The sequence below is a fragment of the Pseudorasbora parva genome, chromosome 4 (assembly GCF_024679245.1).
Source record: "Pseudorasbora parva isolate DD20220531a chromosome 4, ASM2467924v1, whole genome shotgun sequence".
Taxonomy (NCBI): Eukaryota; Metazoa; Chordata; class Actinopteri; order Cypriniformes; family Gobionidae; genus Pseudorasbora; species Pseudorasbora parva.
The window spans coordinates 47,034,297-47,055,095 of NC_090175.1; the positions used below are offsets into that span (position 1 = coordinate 47,034,297).

At 36.8% G+C, this 20,799-nt stretch overlaps 1 protein-coding gene across 1 annotated transcript; it reads right to left on the reverse strand.

The window, feature by feature from the left end:
- Positions 1-3,942: 3,942 nt before the first annotated feature.
- On the reverse strand, positions 3,943-19,132 carry tspan5b (tetraspanin 5b). The gene is made up of 9 exons (XM_067442023.1): positions 18,783-19,132; positions 17,354-17,404; positions 17,091-17,237; positions 9,931-10,101; positions 8,667-8,792; positions 8,386-8,433; positions 7,405-7,521; positions 5,587-5,648; positions 3,943-4,410 (listed from the first exon to the last, which is right to left on the reverse strand). The coding sequence occupies exons 1-9, from the start codon at positions 18,861-18,863 to the stop codon at positions 4,398-4,400; spliced, it is 816 nt and encodes a 271-aa protein (XP_067298124.1). The 5' UTR covers positions 18,864-19,132; the 3' UTR covers positions 3,943-4,397.
- Positions 19,133-20,799: the final 1,667 nt, after the last annotated feature.

Here is a 20,799-nt window from a genome sequence, read left to right on the forward strand (position 1 = left end):
TGAGAAAGCAAAGCAAAGCAAAGTTTCTGAAAGAGAGGTAACTATTCAGGTACATGGTAACTTACTATAAACAACCTGGTCCTCTAAATGTAAAATCCAAAGTATGCGCATTTTTACTTAAAACAAGTAAAATGATCTGCCAGTAGGGTAAGAAAAATAAAACAGAAACAAGATTATTTTTCTTACCCCACTGGCAGATCATTTATAAGAAAAATGCACTTAATTTTTTTTTTTTTTTAAGTGTTAAATGTTTTTTTTTTTTTACACAAACCCATCGATTCGCTTCAGAAGGCCTTTATTAACTCCCTATAGCCGTGTGTAAATATGTTTATAATGGATGGATGCACTTTTTTAGGCTTCAAATTTTGGTCTCCGTTCACTGCCATTATAAAACTTATTCATCTGAAATAAGAATGTCATCTACACCTAGTGTGATGTGAGGGTAAATCATGGGGTAGGCTAATTTTAATTTTTCGGTGAAATATCCCTTTAAGTCTTACACATGACTCAAACTATTTCGAACCCTTACCCCTATAATATGATTTTATGTAGTATATTAATTTCGAACGCAAACCTTTTTTCTTTTCTTTTTTAAAATGATGGCCGCAAATCGTAAACATATGTATGTGTACCGAATTTGCTAGTGAGCAATGCCATATTGCTTGCTGCCTGAACAATGACATAATGGGAGTTCAAAACACAGTGACCCCTATTGCTGTACCTTTGACACATGGGGCGGAAAGACAGTAGCAGTGCCACTGAGTAGTTACTGTGATACTGAGGCCAGGAGATGAGTTCTAATCCTATTTTAATCGTGGTGGGATTAAGAAAACACAGCAGATCCTAATCTGCTCAGATTACCCATGCTGCCTGCTCAAAGGAAGAAGGAGGGTTGTATAAGCAAGTGCAATTAAGGTGATTTAGAGATCGCGGTTTCATTCCCAGCAAGGTCTCGAGGTGGACACACCCCTGAAATGTAGTTAAGTGTGTGCATGCCTACAATTCACGTTTCATATTTATAGGCTACTGTAATGTTTGTTGGTGGATTTCAAGGAATAAATACACTTTTAACAAGGCACGTGTTTACATTTACATACGCTGTATTTCACTGAGATAAAAATACGCTGTGCAATTAATGGTTTATTTGACCATAGACTAAAAGCTCAGGCAAAAGTTAAACTAGCACTTGGTCCAATAATGACCGTCTTATAACTGAAACGCTGTTTGTAACATTCTGACAGTTTTTGTACAGCTCACTATGAGTAAATATAATTTTGTATGCAATTTTCTCAAATGAATCCTGACTTTCATCAGTTTATCTTTAGAGGGCAGGGTGTTTCATTCCTCTAGCGCCGTCTAGCGTCCATACATACACACAACTGCACGAGAAATGTTTTGTCTTCAGATGTAGCCACAATTTGACATTATTGATATAGCTACAATAGATTATATCTGCATTATTCAACGCAAATCACGCAAGCAGATTTAAATTGCATATTCAAATTAATTTTACGTGACATTCAGTTGCTGATGTTTATATGATAAAATTGTTAAAATAAGTTTAAAATAATTAGGCTAATGAATTATAAGGATAATTTTATGAAATATTTTTTAAAAAGTATAACGATTTTTAAACAGCTTAAAATCATGCAGCACACAAACTTTGTTGTTGATAATTAAATATCAGATAATTAATAACACTTTATTAATATGTACAGTCTAGAAAAGAGACACAGACATAGACACAGGCTTACCACACATACAAAAACATATAAAATTTATTGTTTCCAATACCACCATCTTGGAAAACAATGTAAATTGTTATTACATTTGTTAAACAAGATAATGTAAAATTAATATTAAGAAATGACACAGAAACATGGGAAAAGTAGAATGATAATTTAAAAAAAGTTCTGCCCAAATAAGTATGCAGATCCAACTTAAAATATTTTTAAACCATTCTCCTCCCCCCACCCCCCACTTATGCCATTATTAAAGATACATATTTACTCAGAAGAAAAACTATACTTTCTGATAATAACAAGATGATTGTGAGTATATGTGAGTTTTCATTTTCCATTAAAATGTCATTTTTACAACATTTGAGGGTTTTTTTTAGAAAATACACGAACATTTATTTAATATTTTTATGGCACTACCAGTCAACAATCTACCAAAAGTTTAAGCTGGGCTAAAATTCAGGCTAAATGACAAGTGCTAGACAAACAAATGTATTCTTTTATATCTGCAAATTTTCAATAAAACTTCTCTGGTCTCCAGTTTCACTGTGCACAAACGGCAAAACCACTGAAAGCCAGTTTCTTTTGCTATTCTTTGGACTTCACCTTTCACAAAGACGGTCCAAAACTTTAACCAACTGAAAACAAACATATGATATATTACGGTAACACACATTAGGAAAGTGTAAAGTGAAAAAGCATCATCACAACCACATGGATTCATTAAATCAGCTTGTTTTTCAAATAAATCTCAAACCCTGATTTAACAAAAGTCACAAAACCACAATGTAACAGGCTGCAGATTCATTTCACAATAGAATCAAAACGTTCTCATCATCTTTCTGACAAAAGACACTATGAGTTCAGAAATATTTAATGATTCGATTACATCAATATGGGTGAATCTCATAATAACAAGTCCCAATTATAATCCACTCCATTTACATTGATGCATATGGCAGATGCTTTCATCCAAATCAACCGGTGGTGTAAAGTGTATATGAATACATTTAATTAATTACTGTATCTTAAGTATCTTTTTGGCTTCTTTTAGTATCAAAGACATTAGCAACTTTTACTCTCCATTACATTTTTGATTAAGTATACTGTATGTACTTTTTACTCCAATACATTTGTTATTCAGACAAATTCCTCAGTTTGTAAGGTTTTGTTCCAACCTCCCCATGCAGAATCTGAAGTCTTAAATTCCAGTGCTAATGTTTTTAAAACATTCTAGTGACACCATTACTTACACAGTGGCTATCATTTCCAAATCTAGTACAGGTAAACAGAGCGATTCACAAAAATATCTTCATATAGCTGAACACACTGGGAAAATGTAGTGTTATTCCAGTAAGCATGCAGTGCATTTTCCCTTAGTTTCAAAAGCAACTGTTTTTATAAAATCCATTAAACACAGGTAATATAGTACACACACAATCTGACAATGTGAACAAAATAAGTCTCAATGATTTCTATACATTTGAGAGTCATATGCTGAATTTAAAACCACATACTAGCATACTCCTCTTACTACTTTAACCATGTCTTTCTATGGCAGGAACAGTAAAAGTATTATGCTAGTATCGAATTCAACATTTGTGTTAAGTAGACATGAACTCATCATTTAGCACAATCTGCAGGCTACAACTGTCTCATTAAAACAGGTTTTGCAGAATCTGCCTATGCAGAATTACAGAAATCTGAAGGCCCACTATAATACTTTATTTTCCGCATTCTGCTCCGTCTCGTGCAAAGTTGAGTGTGCAAGCCTTTTAAAGCTCCTTAGGCCGTGAGCACAGAAACACGCGTTTGGTGCATGCACACTATCTATTTTTTAAGTGGCCAAGTCACTTGCACATGCGCTGTTTTACATGTCCGTAAACCCTCCGGATAGTGCACGGCCCGTCACGCAACATGGACGGCCAATGTATACTCCGGGCAAGAGCAGATTCTAGTCATTCACCAAATTTTACCCATCCTCTGCAAAGTAACAAATATTTTGCCTAATTTGATCATGTTTTCAGCTACCAATAGGACTATAGTAATCTTAGCAATGGCAAACCCCACCCCCACAAATAGTGCAGAAATTGCAGGAAAAAGGTGCGCTCATTTGTTTAGGCCAACTTATTATCTATAAATACTAAGCTTGTTTGTATTTGCCTACAAACATGAAAAAAATTCAACGACTGATTCATTGTTGCATTTGTCCAACTGATGAACTGCAGTATAGTAATCCTCTGGTATAAAACCCAATGCTGGCTGATACATTTTGCAAAATGAAATGCACATTGTGTCAAATACTTTTCATCTGGAGGCATACGTACATAGATCAGCAGTTTAAAACAACCCATCACAGACAGAATGCAAGTGGCCTTTAGTTTATCTTGTCACGTTATGATTGGTCTCAAGGAAGACAAATTAGTTGTATGAAGATTCAGCATGTTAATACTGTTTTGTTTGTATGATATTTGAAGGATTAAAAACAAATCCGGACACTATTATCATGGAAACGTGAAGATGTCGCTGTACATTGTAATAAAGTAGTTATGTGATTGGAATCCCTCACTGGTTGCTAGGATACTGTGATGACAATGTGCTAACCCTGTTGCTGAGTGACAGAGATGGAGGCTCTGTCTGCAGAATGGCTCAAGTGCTTCAGGTAAACAAACTGGAGAATGAAGAAAGAAAAAAAAAATAGAAAGACAAATGTTAGCAAGATAAGACTTCCTCTACCTGTCTATTACCATCAAACTGACTGTTTGATTTAGCAAAGATTTCTTCCAGTGCACAACACACCAAGAAACTAAACAGATATTTGTTGCCAGCCTAAAACACAAAAGGTGGTTTTAATACATGGCCTAATACATAAAAATCGTCTGAAGTTGAGGGCCACTATGACCCACTACAACCCAACCCAAACTAGCAGTATAATCATTGTTTAATATGCTCGTTCACACCAATAATGATAATTACTAAGATTGCTAAGGGTGTGTTCACACTGCCTCCTCCAGCTTGCCTTCTTCCCATAGTGCATCCTGGTGCCATGTGGTCCAGCCATCCATGTGATATAAAAGAAAATGTGATTCACCAGACCAGGCCACCTTCTTCCATTGCTCCGTGGTCCAGTCCTGATGCTCATGATACAGAATGGGCACCCTGACTGGTCTGTGGCTTTGCAGCCCATATATACAACAATCTGTGATGCACTGTGTATTCTGACACCTCTCTATAAGAACCAACATTAACGTTTTGAGCAATTATAGCTACAGTAGCTCATCTGTTTGATCGCCCAGCCTTCGCTCCCCACGTGCATCAATGAGCCTTGGCCTGCCCAATGGTTCACCATTGTTCGTCCTTTGGACCACTTGGTATAGATAATGTCCATTGCAGTCCAGGAACATCCCACAAGAGCTGCAGTTTTGGAGATTTTCTGACCCAGTTGTTTAGCCCAGTGGTTTTCAAACCGGTCACAAAATGTGCAGGGCTGGGGAGCCTCAAGGTTTGAAAACCACCGGTCTAGCCATCACAATTTGGCCCTTGTCAAACTTGCTCAAATGCTTATGCTTACCCATTTGTCCTGCTTCTAACAGATCAACTTTGAGGGCAAAATGTTCACTTGCTGCCCAATATATCTCACCCACTAACAGGTAACTTAACAGTGTTATTCACTTCACCTGTCAATTGTCATTATATATTTACATTATACAGTATATATTTAGAACTATATCTTTATATCATTATAGTTATCATCTTTTGTGTGAACAGGCCTTTAGTCTTGGGGTGTGGTGGCCCTAATCAAAATGCAGGGCTCAAGTTTACTTCTTATTTCATGGATGTTTCTTACCAGCTCTCTCTGACCGCCTCAATGTCGCTCAGTAGATTCTGTGCCAGACATATCCCAAATATCTAGAAGCAAAGGATAGGTTAATGTCTCAGGCAACAAGACAACACAGAGTTACACATTACATAGCACAACAATTTATTGGGACATTATTTACTCAGATTTAGGACTAATGCTTTATAAAAGGATTCTAACACCCTGAAGAGCACACAGCGGTCAATAAATCAATAAAATAACTACACATGGCAGGTTGTTTAGGTTGTAAATTTGAAGGACAGCGGCAGAAATTAAAAAGCACACAAAAACTTGAGATAAATTAAAACAATGCACGGATAAGAAAACTGGTCTAGAAAAATCTAGAAAAATCAACTTTTCAGTATCATTAATCCAATCTTCAATGTCACATGATCCTTCAAGAAATAATTCTTAAGGCCTGTTCACACCAAGAATGATAATTATAAAGATAATTATAATGATACAAACTATATTGGTGTCCACACCAACACACAATATTGTTCATTCCAAGCGCACACTATGTCTGCCGCTTTAAATGCTCAAGCTCTTTGAGGCAGATTGGATTCTGATTGGTCAATGTTTTTATTGTTCATCAGTAGGGAAAAAAAAATTTGTTCTGAAAGCGATTCCAATGTTATTAGTTCTTATCGTTATAAAGTAGTTGTGGTGGTGGGGACTGCTATTCTTTTATATTTAGATTTTCATCGTCATCATTGTAGTAATTTCCTTGGTGTGAATAAGCCTTAATATGCTGGTTTGCTGCTCAAGAACCACAGTTGTGATAAATGAGCAGTATTTAATTGACAGGAAAAGTCCTTACTGTCACTTTTAATGATTTGTTTTATTTCTTAAAACAATATCTTACTGAACCCAAAATGCTGGATGGCATTGAACATATTGACTAGAAAAAGTGGACTTAAACCTGTGTGTCTGTCTGTGTCTGTGTGTCAAGCGCGAAGTTTTGGGACGCCTGCTTTTACATGCACATGAACTTTAATGACATCCCATTCTTAATCAGTAGGGTTTAATATTATACAGCTTGGATGTAACTGCTTGGCCAATGAAACCAATTCTATGAAGCTCTCTACCCACTGTTTTTGAGCTAATCTGATGGCCACACAATTTGGAGCTCTTGTAGCTACTGAGTCTGCAGAAAGACTTCTACGCACTGTGTGCCTTAGCATGCGCTGACCCCGCTCTGTGATTTTACGAGGACTACCACTTCATTGCTGTTGTTCCCAATTGCTTCCACTTTGTTATAATACCACTAACATTTGACCGTAGAATATTTAGTAGTGAGAAAATTTTCAGGAATGGGCTTATTGCACAGGTGGCAACCTATCACAGTACGACACTTGAATTCACTGAGCTCCTGAGAGCGACCCATTCTTTCACAAATGTTTGAAGAAGCAGTCTGCATGCCTAGTGCTTGATTTAATACACCTGTGGCCAAGGAAGTAACTGGAATGTCTGAATTCAATGATTTGGAGGGGTGTCCCAATACTTTTGTCAACATAGTGTATACGTGTCTCATTTATTTTGCATTTTAGGGTTCAGAACCTGGAAATTAAATAATAATAAAATATAAAAAACACTAATAAATTAAAAAATGTAGGATAAATGTAAAAAAAGAGAACGGTTCTTCATATTATTGCAGAGCACTGTATTCTCATGGTGTCTGAATTCTGTACATTTTAAATTGACCAATTATCCCTTTACTACTGTGGCACACGTACAACATTAAAACATGTATGAATGCACACTGTGTGTGTATGTGTATTTCACCGACTGTCATAGTTTATTCACCTGCAGAAGTGCAATTCCTATGAAGATTCCGGCAACTACAGTTAGATTCTCCTGTAGCCATTTCTCGAACTGCGGCACACATCCTTTCGTGTGTATAAACATCTTCTGTTCGTTGTCCTTCACACATAAAAACACACATTTACAATGCATCTACACCAGACTTGATTGTTGTCGCGTTGTGCTGCAACAGCTTGAGGCTGTTTGCACTGGACGTGACAAAGCAACTATTTGTTCTTTGTGCAGCACTTGAAGTGTTTTAGAAATCGAACGGGCCTCAGTCATGCCAGATCCAGTGCATACAGCAGCAGAGATTATAATGGGTTCTATTTGCTACTGTTGCTTTGCACTGCTCGAGCCTGGTTCTGACAATGTTAGTCAAGGACTGTTAGTCAAGGACAATCAACTGCACCGAGTCGAAGTACTTTCAGAAGTGTTATTCTGCCATACATTATAGTTCTCCTTTTTAATCCGCTTAGAAAAGCGCCACGTTTTATTTTGTCACCATACTAGGTCGTTCAACTATTTGTGTAACTGTATTTAAAAAGGGAAAACAAGGAGGTGTTTGGTCGCTTCTAACTTAATCTCTGTTTGGTACTATAGTGAATGAACCGGGCTTAGTGGGCTAAGCTAAATGCTATCAGATCATCACCACGCGTGAGAGAAATTAAGTGCACGCACTCAGATGAAAGAGGTATGTATCAACTCATTTTAGTTAAGGGAATAACAAAGTTTATTATAAAAAAGCGGTGAAGTATCCCTTTAAATGCATGCAAAATATAAAACATACAGCTTCTGAAAAGTTACAATGTAGTGCATATGGACTTTCTGCATATGGCTTGAAAGTCCCAGTTCTAGAGAAGTATATTCTTTAGATCGATTTGCGTTTCACAGATGAAAGAAATTCAAACAGATTGTAGTGACAGGAGTATAAATAAGGGTTGATTAAATTTCGGGGTAAATATTCTTTGGAAGAGTACTTACAACTTTTGCTCGAATGTCATATCCACACTGTGTGTTGATCACATCTTCCTTTGGGAAGATAAAAATGAAGAAAGATTTAGTCCTCTGGAAAACTTAAACTTAACATTTTACATTAAATCATAAGGTATGAGCATTATAAAATAGAGAACTGTTGTGCTTGTGTTCACTTCCTGTTTATGTTCCCAGGTCTTCCGGAAGGAGACAATGACACATTCTTGCCTAGGTGATAAAATGACTGGAAGCCATGTGTCTGCCTATGATGCATTAATTTGTTTACTTACAGCAGGGTCCTTGGTGCAGCAGGAAAAGGGAACCCCACATTTCTCTCTGCTCAGATTAGTGTCAGTACAATTAAAATAAATATTCAGATTCCAGTCTTCAGGCCCAAAAGCTCCACAACACTCCCACTGCAGAAAAATACATGCAATGAATATTCATGTGTGATACAACCAATACCTGCAAGCCTAGATGAAATTAAAACAGGTTACAGCTACTAAAATTAACATTAAATGCTTTATAGAAGTATTTTCATTGTTCGTTCATGTTAAAAGATGGAGCCTTATTATAAAGTGGTAACACGCATGTTTATTTTACAATTTTTTTTTACAATTGTGATTATCACTACAAATAACACTTGGTAAACTTAAAGGGTTAGTTCACCCCAAAATAGTTATTTGCACAAATGACGATCTTTGTTATGTAATGTTATGAAAGATTTCTGTCCCTCCATTGACAGTCTATGCAATCGTCAGATCATAAAATAATCCATATGAGTTGAGCTTTTTAGTCAAAATTTTCTCAAATTCATCTCTTTATATGATGAACAGATTGAATGTAGGCAGTTATTCATAAACATTCATCAATGCACACATCCGTTGCGGTAAACGGCAGCTCAAGCATGTTCGCTTGTCGTGCTTGAACCAGTAAGGTTCAGTCTCATGTTAAGCAGCACTTTTGAGCTTCATACAGAACCAATGAGGTTCACGTTTGAGCTTCACACAGAACCAATGAGGTTCACGTTTGAGCTTCAGACAGAACCAATTAGGTTCACGTTTGAGCTTCTGTGGGAACCTATGAGGTTCATTTTCGTGTTACGCGGCACGTTTGAGCTTCTGTGGGAACCTATGAGGTTCATTTTCGTGTTACGCGGCACGTTTGAGCTTCTGTGGGAACCAATGAGGTTCATTCTCGTGTGTTACGCAGCACTTTTGAGCTTCAGCAAAAACCAATGAAGTTTGTTCTTTTGCGTCAAGCAGGTTCAGTTGAGCTTCTGTTTGTTTGCAGATCAATGTTTATATGTGAATAAAAGCCATGATCGGTCTCTTCTGAAAATTTGGACTAAAGTCCAAGTGTCAGTTGCGTAGCTTCATATGGAGGGACAAATTTTACCAGAAAGAGCTTTGTTTGTGTTCCAAAGATGAACAAAAATCTTATGGGTTTGGAATGACAAAAGGGGGATTAATTAATAACAGATTTTTTAAAAAAATGGGTGAACTATTCCTTTAACACTTCATGATTTGGTTTTGCGTGTCAGTGTGTCCTTACATAATCTTGTGTGAAATCAATGAGATTCTGTAGGTCAATGTCATCTCTGTATGCTCTAATATTGTTGTTGATGAAGAACTTGAGCTGGTCTTTAATCCAGTCCTTAAAGACAAACGCCAAGACTCCCGCTGTCAACTCCAGGAAAAATATGATTCCCAGAAAAACGGAAAACTGCAAAAGAGGACAGCAGAGTTCAGGTTACACAACTCATGATGGATAATATCTGCCCTGAGGGTATCCAATGAATTAAGAATGTGTTACTTTCCCACAACAGATTAAACCAAGTTAATGTTCTCGGTTTTATGATTTCTACCCCTGCAAACATCCCTCAACACATTTAAAAGAGATGTGCATTTGAGATGACGCAGTTCTGATTTCCAGTCTCAAAACATTCACATATTTTCACAACGCTCATCTCCAACTGCGCACACAACTTTTTATACAAAAACAGGGAGCGATGATTTGTCACTGCGACCGCAATGAATACTTCCAGAGTGACATCACAGTTCATCTGGTGATTCCAGATGTTTTAAGAACCCTACAGAGGAAATGGGCCTCTTGTAATACTTTTGCAATACCATTCTTGACATTCTCACAAAGCTCTTACGGCATCCTCTCTCATTTGAAAGGAGTAACACAGACCACCAGAAACTGTGTGAAAGGAAGTTCACACACTTTTAAACCACATTCAAACCCAGTCAAGCCCACCCTTCCACGTAGCTACTCATATCCAGCCATTCAAAAACACTTTTACACACCTGCACCCTCTATTTACTCTCAATTCTATTTACAGTGCAGCATAAGCATTAGCATTTACAAACAATCAGGCTAGGGTTCAAACTTCTGCAAAAAATTTAAACTGCATAATATACAGTACAGACTCCATTCAACTGCTTTGTAGATCATTTCAGCTTTAAGATTTGAAAATCTCATTATTCATTTTTAAAATATTTTGAAGGTCCGTTCACACAAAGCATGATAACTATAACGATAGAAGTATAGCAGAGCCGACACCACATCTACAACAATAATGCTACACACTGCAAAAAATGCTTTTCTTACTTAGTATTTTTGTTTTGGGAAATAAATTACTCAAAATTAAGAGTTTTTGCTTTAAATAAGCTAAATAATCTGCCAGTGGGGTAAGAAAAATGATCTTAAAACAAGATTATTTTCAGCTCAAAATATCTTACATTGGGTTTATTTGCCAACCCCGTGTGGAATTTTTTTAATAATATAACATTTTATATTTCACAACTCGTCACTAGATGGACTTAAGGATCCACTGGATCCTTAAGTTCCTTCAGTATGCATTCAGATACACATGTAGACATTATAAAATAATTTTTGGTAGATTTAGCATTTTTTGTTTGAATTTTGAGCATTTTTAAGTTTTTCTATGTGTACTGAAGCATTCCTCACAATCCATTCATTCCTGAAGATGATAATACACGGGGGAACTTTTTGAGCAATGTTGGTGTGGGCATTTTCCCATTGAGAATGGGCAACAAATTTCTATCTGGATAGCCAAAAATAAATGTGTTGCCCATTCTCAATGGGAATGCCCACAGCAACATCGCTTGGCAAAATTGCCTGGCAACATTGCTCAAAAAGTTGCCCCGTGTATCATAGGCATAAAAACCTGATGCTGTGAGGGAAGGATTTGTTACTTTTGAATTTTAACCACTAACCCCTCAAATCTAGTCAATGTTTTTTGTGTGTATTCATGATTTACAGTGAGGAAAATAAGTATTTAAACACCCTGCTATTTTGCAAGTTCTCCCACTTGGAAATCATGGAGGGGTCTGAAATTTTCATCGTAGGTGCATGTCCACTGTGAGAGACATCTAAAAAAAAATCCAGAAATCACAATATATTAATTTTTAACTATTTATTTGTATGATACAGCTGCAAATAATTATTTGAACACCTGTCTATCAGCTAGAATTCTGACCCTCAAAGATCTGTTAGTCTGCCTTTAAAATGTCCACCTCCACTCCATTTATTATCCTAAATTAGATGCACCTGTTTGAGGTTGTTAGCTGCATAAAGACACCTGTCCACCCCGTGCAATCAGTAAGAATCCAACTACTAACATGGCCAAGACCAAAGAGCTGTCCAAAGACACTAGAGACAAAATTGTACACCTCCACAAGGCTGGAAAGGGCTACAGGGAAATTGCCAAGCAACTTGGTGAAAAAAGGTCCACTGTTGGAGCAATCATTAGAAAATGGAAGAAGCTAAAAATGACTGTCAGTCTCCCTCAGACTGGGGCTCCATGCAAGATCCCACCTCGTGGGGTCTCAATGATCCTAAGAAAGGTGAGAAATCAGCCCAGAACTTCACGGAAGGAGCTGGTCAATGACCTGAAAAGAGCTGGGAGCACCGTTTCCAACACTGTAAAAAAAAAAAAAAATTGCTCCAATTGAAAATTTTCTAGTGACTGATCACATCTAAATTTTTCAGTTGGCCGAACTGAAATTCTGTGAATTAATACATTTTTCTGTTAGCCAAATTGAAATTCTGTGAATCGATGCAATTTAAATCACAGGAATTCAATTTGGCTAACTGAAAAATTTAGATGTGATCAGTCACTTGAAAATTTTCAATTGGAGCAATTTTTTTTTTTTTACAGTGAAGGTTACTGTTGGTAATACACCAAGACGCATGGGCGTAGATTACGCGGGGGACGTGTCCCCCTCACTTTTAATAAAATGTATTTTCGTCCCCCGCACTTTTACTGGGTCTGACCGATCCTAGTCGACCCGCTCCGAGCGGGATTCGAACCGGTGTTACCCTGTGCGGGGGCGGACAAGTTAACAGAGACGCTAACGTCGACAGCCTTCTCTAAACTCGGTTGATAGCGCGCTTCTTGAGGTCAGGGGCAAGTGTATTTACATAGAAACCAATGTGAATACATCAAGATTTAAATTCAGAGACAAAAAATTATCTATGCATGACCTGTAATTTTTTCCGAATCTTAATATGAGGAGGGCGCTCTCACAGAAAGTCCAAAAGTGGATTCGTAATACCCTGTCAAGCTGGAGCTGCAGCTGAGGGAAAATCGTTATGAGTGATGAAACGTGACGACGACAATCAGACGAATGCGACAATATATGCTTTATGTGTGTTTTTCAAGTCATCTCAATGTAGGCTATTTATTGACAATAAAGTATCATATGAATAATGCAGCTTTTTTTAATGTTTAGTATTCTGCTCACCACGGCTGCATTTATGTAATCGAAAATAGTTAAAACAGTAATATTTTGAGCATTATTACAAATTAAAACCGCTTTTTTCCCCTATGTGAATATATAGTAATTTATTCCTGTGATCAAAGCTGAATTTATCATCATTACTCCAGTCTTCAGTGTTACATGATCCTTCACTAATCACTCTCAGATGAGGATTTCATAATCAAGAAACATTTATGATTATTATCTGTGTTGAAAACAGTTCCCAAAATGTTGTGGAAATCATGATAGCCTACATGTTATTTTTCAGGATTCTTTAATGAATAGAAAGTTCAATGGATAGCATTTATTTGCATTCATTAAATAAATTATCTAATTTGTAATATTAAAAATATCACTTGTGATTAATTTAATGCATGTCTGATCAATAAAAGTAGTAATTTCTCTCTTTTTTAATTTTACCACAAATGTTTAGAAAATGAAGCATCACCATGAGCAGAACAACTGATAATAATCCTAAATGTGTGTTGATCATCAGATCCTCATATGGGAATGATTAGTGAAGGATCACTGAAGACTGGAGTAATGATGATAAATTCAGCTTTGATCACAGGAATAAATCACACTTTACTATATATTCACATAGAGAACAGATGAGTTACATCAGAATATATATATATTTTTTTACATTGCATAAAATCTATGGAGTCTTAATGCAGAAGTGTTTGTAGTATATAAACCAATCATAAAAGTGGCACAAAAAAAAGGAGAATAATACTATAGATATTAATTATTGGCTATTGTTCAGCAGTGTATTTGATATCTTGCCCAATTAAAAGCAAGAGATGCGATAAATTATATTGGTCCAAAAAAAAAAAAAAAATGGTATTACGACATTTCTGTCCCCCTCACTTCTGAAAAGATGGCTACGCCCCTGCCAAGACGTCATGGTTTGAAATCATGCATGGCATGGAAGTTTTCCCTGCTTAAACCAGCACATGTCCATGCCCGTCTTAAAGGGTTACTTCAGCGATTAGCATATGGCGTTGTATTGGTAGAAACCCTGGAGTATATTCAAATGACTGTGCTTCTACCCTCATATCCCCCTGAGACAAGATATTTATTCATTTTATTTCTGGAAAAATTCCTCCCTTGACACAAATTGACAATATTTGCATCATCTTTGGAATTTTTGGCCAGAGGCTAAAGACTACAGCCACCAGACGGAGCCATTTCCACTTTTTCAACCCGCGCATGGGGGATGGGAGATCGTACTCACAGCTCAGCTTGCCGCTGCAGGCACTCATTTAAACGGATATGCAGAGCAATGTAAGTGTTTTAACTTCTCAAATTAATTTGAATGTATGCCGCGGGTGTGGTCGCGATTACCTCAGCTCTAATCACGAGAGCTCATCAGCTCATTTATGACAGTAAATGTAATCTGACTCCTGCAACATTAGTGCTGTGAGACTCAAGCGGGCAAACCGATCATTATATTGAACAGACACGTTCAGTATTTAATTGTAGTGTCTGTTCCAGTAGCGGTGGCTTTGGGAATGGCCTCACAGGGCAGCGAAGCATTCTGGGAATTGTAGTCTTTCATCCCCATGAGACAAAAATACATTTTCTGTCTTTTCTCAGTCTAGAAGGCACCAAATTAAAAAAAAATTCTACTACATTAATGACCCAGTTTAAATACAGATTCATCTTTCCAGCGCTGAAGTTGCCCCTTACCCTTTTAAGTTTGCCAAAGACCATTTGGATGATCCAGATGAGACCAAAATAGAACTTTTTGGTCATAATTCCACTAAATGTGTTTGGAGGAAGAAGAATGATGAGTACCATCCCAAGAACACCATCCCTAATGTGAAGCATGGGGGTGGTAGCATCATGCTTTGGGGGTGTTTTTCTGCACATGGGACAGGGCGACTGCACTGTATTAAGGAGAGGATGGCCGGGGTCATGTATTGCAAGATTTTGGGGAACAACCTCCTTCCCTCAGTTAGAGCATTGAAGATGAAGATGGGTCGAGGCTGGGTCTCCCAACATGACAATGACCCGAAGCACACAGCCAGGATAACCAAGGAGTGGCTCTGTAAGAAGCATATCAAGGTTCTGGCGTGGCCTAGCCAGTCTCCAGACCTAAACCCAATAGAGAATCTCTGGAGTGAGTTCAAACTCCGTGTTTCTCAGCAATAGGCCAGAAACCTGACTGATCTAGAAAAAGATCTGTGTGGAGGAGTGGGCCAAAACATTTTAAACTCTGTAATCCCTCTGTCATAAAAACCTCTGTAATTGCAAACAAAGGCTACAGTATCAAATATTAACAGTGATTTTCTCAGGTGTTCAAATACTTATTTGCAGCTGAATCATACAAATAAATAGTTAAAAAAATCATACATTGTGATTTCTGGATTTTGCTTTTAGATTATGTCTCTCACAGTGGACATGCACCTACGATGACAATTTCAGACTCCTCCATGATTTCTAAGTGGGAGAACTTGCAAAATAGCAGGGTGTTTAAATACTTTTATTCCTCACTGTAAGTACAACAAACGTCCTAGGGTCTTGGACCACTCTGATGAACACATTGATGAATTAATTAATTCTCTAACTAATTTCAAAATGACCCGAGGGAAAGAAAAAAAATCTACCAGCTGTAAGCAAAGTGACCCACATTTGGTTTTTGGCCACGGAAAATGGGAACAATTTACTAATTTACTTATAAAGCAACATTAAGATCTCCATATCTCTAGGATTTAACCATATAGGGCCTTTGAAACAAAGACACTAAAATAAACATTTGTTAAAACAAACTATAAAAGGATATTAAGATATCTTTAATACTTCTTGAGTTACAGGCATGCAAACTTATATTTTAAAAAAATCAAGTGCTTTCCCCCATTTTTGAATGATCAGCTAAAGTCAACAGATTTTACCAATAGACCAACCAATCTCTATGAAAAATAATAATAATAATGATGCTGCCATCTTTCTAAAGTCATTATCACACCCTGAAAATTTGAGCCGGGGATGTTTCTGAAATTGGGTTGACCCTTCAGCATATGCATAATACACAAATGTATTGTGTGTTGGTGTCTGTGGACACTAATATAGTCATTGGTATAGTTATCTTTCTTGCTGTGAAAGGGCCTTTGATAGGCAGTCATGACGTCAATGTAATAATTGCAATCATCCTACATTCTTGCAAATCTCTGTAACCACTTTCACTATTGCTAAACTTGGCACAGAAACTGCATTTTCTGTAGAACGCTTCTCATGCACAGCAGACAGATACAAATTACAAAATGTATGCCGAGTGTCATAACAAGGAAATTAATTCATGCCAGACCAAAGCCTGAAATCTAAACATACCTAAAACTAAAACTATTCTTTTGCTCCCTTGCAAATACTGGAATAGAGTGCTGCAGTAATTATTTATTTTTGTAGGCCAACTAGTAAGTTAGCATCATACTGGTTCCCTTGACAAAAACCCAATAAGATTTTCCCATTGGCTATTGTGTTTTTGCTAAATAAGCTCTGTGACCAACAAAACTATCATGATAATCTTCACAAATTAACACAATTCAAATACATTTTTAAGCCTAAATGCCAGTGGCAAAGGCTAAATGCAGACTATTAACTAACTACACCACAGTCGCTCAACTTCAATGTCACAATTACGAAGCCACACATGCATACGTACTTGCACACGCACACACACGCAATCCCAGCAGCACTTTATGTCCTTCTGAAAGTACCCAAATTCATTATCTCCTGATGTACAAACTATTAAAATAAGCATGTTAAATTAGCTGCAATGAGGCCATGAACTACACTATGGAGACTCAAGCATTACGTAATATCTAGAGTATGATATTATTTAAGGCAGATGGTAGGTGGACTAAATACATATTGCTTAGAGGTTCTGCTTGCACTAATTGGGAAAAACAATGTATAACATACAAACTTAAGAAGAAAGGAGTTTTCCCTCAGAGCGCCGATACATCCTGCGAAGCCGAGCACGAACATCACCCCTCCAACCACAAGAAACAGCCACACTGGGTCAAACCCACCCAGATCTGTGATGGAGGATATGTTGGAGAGGACCCCCTGATGGAAAGACAAACAGGAACACAACTTAGAATAATAACTTTATTTCACTTGAATTAGACCAATATCTCACTTGATTTGTTAGATTCATCATAAATATGAAATGCTTCACTCACCTTCTCACTCCAGGCCCACAGAGCCACGGACAGGAATGCCACCCCCAGCAGCTAAAGGGTGTATATGTGTGTCAGACAGTGGGAGATCACATCAGCACTATACATTACTTTGGTTTGTGGTTACGTTCACATAGATTGCTATGGAAGCCCATTTCTGCCACATAAGGAAAAAAAATCTTGCTTTTTAAAATCATAATTATGACAATTCACAATAATGACAGTCATAATTATGAGATGAAAAGTCAGAGTTATGAAATTAGCCAAATTATGACATACTAAGTCTGTCTAAGTTATGTCACACAAGAAGTCCAATTGAAATTCTGATTTAAAAAGTTAAAGTTATGACCGTCATAATTCATTTTCTATGTCATCAATATTACTTTTTAAGTCAGAATTTTGACATGTAAAACTGTCATAATTATGAGATCAAAAGTCGAAATTAGTCGTAATAATTATGCCACTTCATGAGATTCATGAGAAATAAAATCTAAATTATAGAAAAATTCATAATTATTCATTATAAAGTCATAATTATTAATTAGTATGTCATATTTTTAAAATGGTGTCTAATAATTAAGATGTTATAATTATGCAGAGTCAAAATTCTTTGCAGAAATTATTGCACAATTTAAAATTATTGCACAAATTGAAATTCTGTCTTAAATCTCATAATTTTGACTTTTTAATCTTATTATGATCTTGACACACTAAGTCATAAGTACGACTAATTTCGTCTTTTTAAAAATCACATAATAATGATGACTAAGTGCCTCATAATAGTGGTTCAATTTTTTTTCTTAAGTGGTGGAAATGGCCTTCCATAGATAAACCTCTACGCTGCGGACAAACATCGACCACCTGTCACTGTCACATGGAATGTGTCGCAAAAGCTAGGGAGCTGCCTGCGTAGACAGCATGTTTGGGAAAAGTTGACTTTTTTTGACGATCAGAAGCATGTTATGAACTTTGGAGCCACATTTTTGATCATTTTGACATTTTGAGCTTTAACAGCATTTCTGAACAGGATGAGTGATTTCCAAACACCTTTTTAATCAGCAAATAGAGTTTGGAACCTTTGATCGTACTTTTTTATTACCATAAGCGCAGTCGGACTTTTTAAAAGCATTTCTGGAGTCGTAAGCGTGTTTAGAAGGCCCGAGATAAGCTCCTTCCGTAACAATCGAATGTACTTTTGTGTTTCATAGCATTTTAAAGGTTAGCTAACGAACATTCAACACAGGCTTCATATACACATTTAGAACAAATCTGGCTATAATAAGCGCATTTGAAACGTTCGACAGTGCTGTCTATGTAGGCAGCTCACTAGGATTTGAAGCACAGCCAATATGTCAGAGACCCAGAGGTTGGTTTAATGTAAACCCCGTGTGAAAAAAGAGCACGCACACAATGACAGAAATGCACAACTCACCCAAAATATAATATTAAATCCAAAAATGAAGTATTTGATGCAACAGCCCACTTCGTGCACGTTAAAGTGTTTTCCGGACATACTTGCGTTTGATAAAACAGAGAAATTCCTCCCGGTTATTACTACTGATGGAGAGAGAAAAAAATCGCCCACCTACTGGAAACCTCACTCCGTCCTTTCACACCATGTTTATGACATTTCCACAGACTGGCAGGCAATGCCACACGGGCTTTGCCTATTTCTCATGAATGACTAGTTTGCCTCGAAAAAACAATGCAATTATTGATATAGTAATAATAAGAGAGAATAACGGGACGAGCGCCCCTCTACAAATAAAGATTCGAGTCACTTCCGGCTAAATTAATTATGTCATAATGCAATTCTTCAAAATAAAGGTTCCATAATTAGCGCTACATTTTAATAATGATAATATCTTTATGTCTATTATTACGTAAATATTTATTAAGAAATATGAAAAAATAAATACAGTATGCATTTATAAATCTAGTATGTCATATATAATACAATAAAACGTACTGTTTTATTTATATATTTTATGTATGCTTTTAAATTGTGTTATTAGACATTTCAAAGTCTAATTCTCGGTTGCAGCTGTATCACTTCTAAATAATAAATGCGAAAATCAAAATCACATGGCTTTTTGTTTGAAAACATCTATGCGGGGTAATTCCGCAAGGAAAGAATGGAAAGGAAAGATGTTTTATCACTGCTTTATCACGCACTGGACTGTCCTCGTAACAGCATGTGAGTATTTAATTAATCACAATTTAACTGTCACTGCCACTGTAGAGATGCAGTTGTCTGTATGTAGGCTACCACACCCGTATGACAAAAGCAAGGCTTCAATTTCAAAATAAAAGTCACCGAATTCTGAGACCCAAATCTGAAATAAACTGAATAGTATCCTATATGGTTGATTCGCCATAAAAAAAAAAGTTTACTTAAGTAGTCCAGGAATTTAGTAGTGCAGGAAAATATCTGATTCTCTTCTATTTCATGGTTTTCAAAATACAGAATTAATTATTATTGTCAATTTTTTTTATTGCAAAGTGCTGCCATAAGAAAATTTGCCTTATACTAAACAAAGCACTTTAAGTACTTAGGGTCAACAGTCCAGAGCAATGGGGAGTGTGGAAAAGAGATGAAGATGGGTGGAGAAAAGTGTCAGGTCTGTTGTGTGATAAAATTGTACCAGCAAGAATGAAAGGAAAGGTGTACAGTAGTGAGTCCAGCGATGTTGTATGGTTTAGAGACATTTGCACTGAGGAAAAGACGGGAGGGAGAGCTAGAGGTAGCAGAGCTAAAGATGTTGAGGTTCTCTTTGGGAGTGACGAGGATGGATAGGATCAGGAATGAGTACATCAGAGGGACAGCACATGTGAGATGTTTTGGAGACAAAGTTAGAGAGGCCAGGTTGAGATGGTTTGGACATGTTCAGAGGAGGGAGAGTGAATATATTGGTAAAAGGATGCTGAGGTTAGAGCTGCCAGACAGGAGGTCAAGAGGAAGACCAAAGAGGAGGTTTATGGATGTAGTGAAGGAGGACATGAAGGTTGTCGGACTGAGAGAAGAGGATACAGAGGATAGGAATAGATGGAGGCAGATGATTTGCTGTGGTGACCCCTGAAGGAAACAGCCGGGAAAAATAAATAAATAGAAGTATATACTAACAAAACACAGATACTGAATAAAAAGACTGCAATTATCATTTATACATATCTTTTGATTGTCAATTCCAAGACACTTCAGTGGCTTATTAAAAAAAATAAAAAATAAACAAAAACACCTTCATCAGTGATGTGAATGGAATTTATATAACACATGGATTACAAATTTACTTTGAATTAAAGGGGTGGTGAATTGAGAAATTAACTTTCCCTTGAGCTTTTGATATATATAAGGTCATGGTGATATAAGATTCCTGTAAATTTCAGAGCTGGAACCTTCCTTTTTAGTCAAAGAAAAGCTTTTACAGACACCAGGCCCAGAAAAAGAT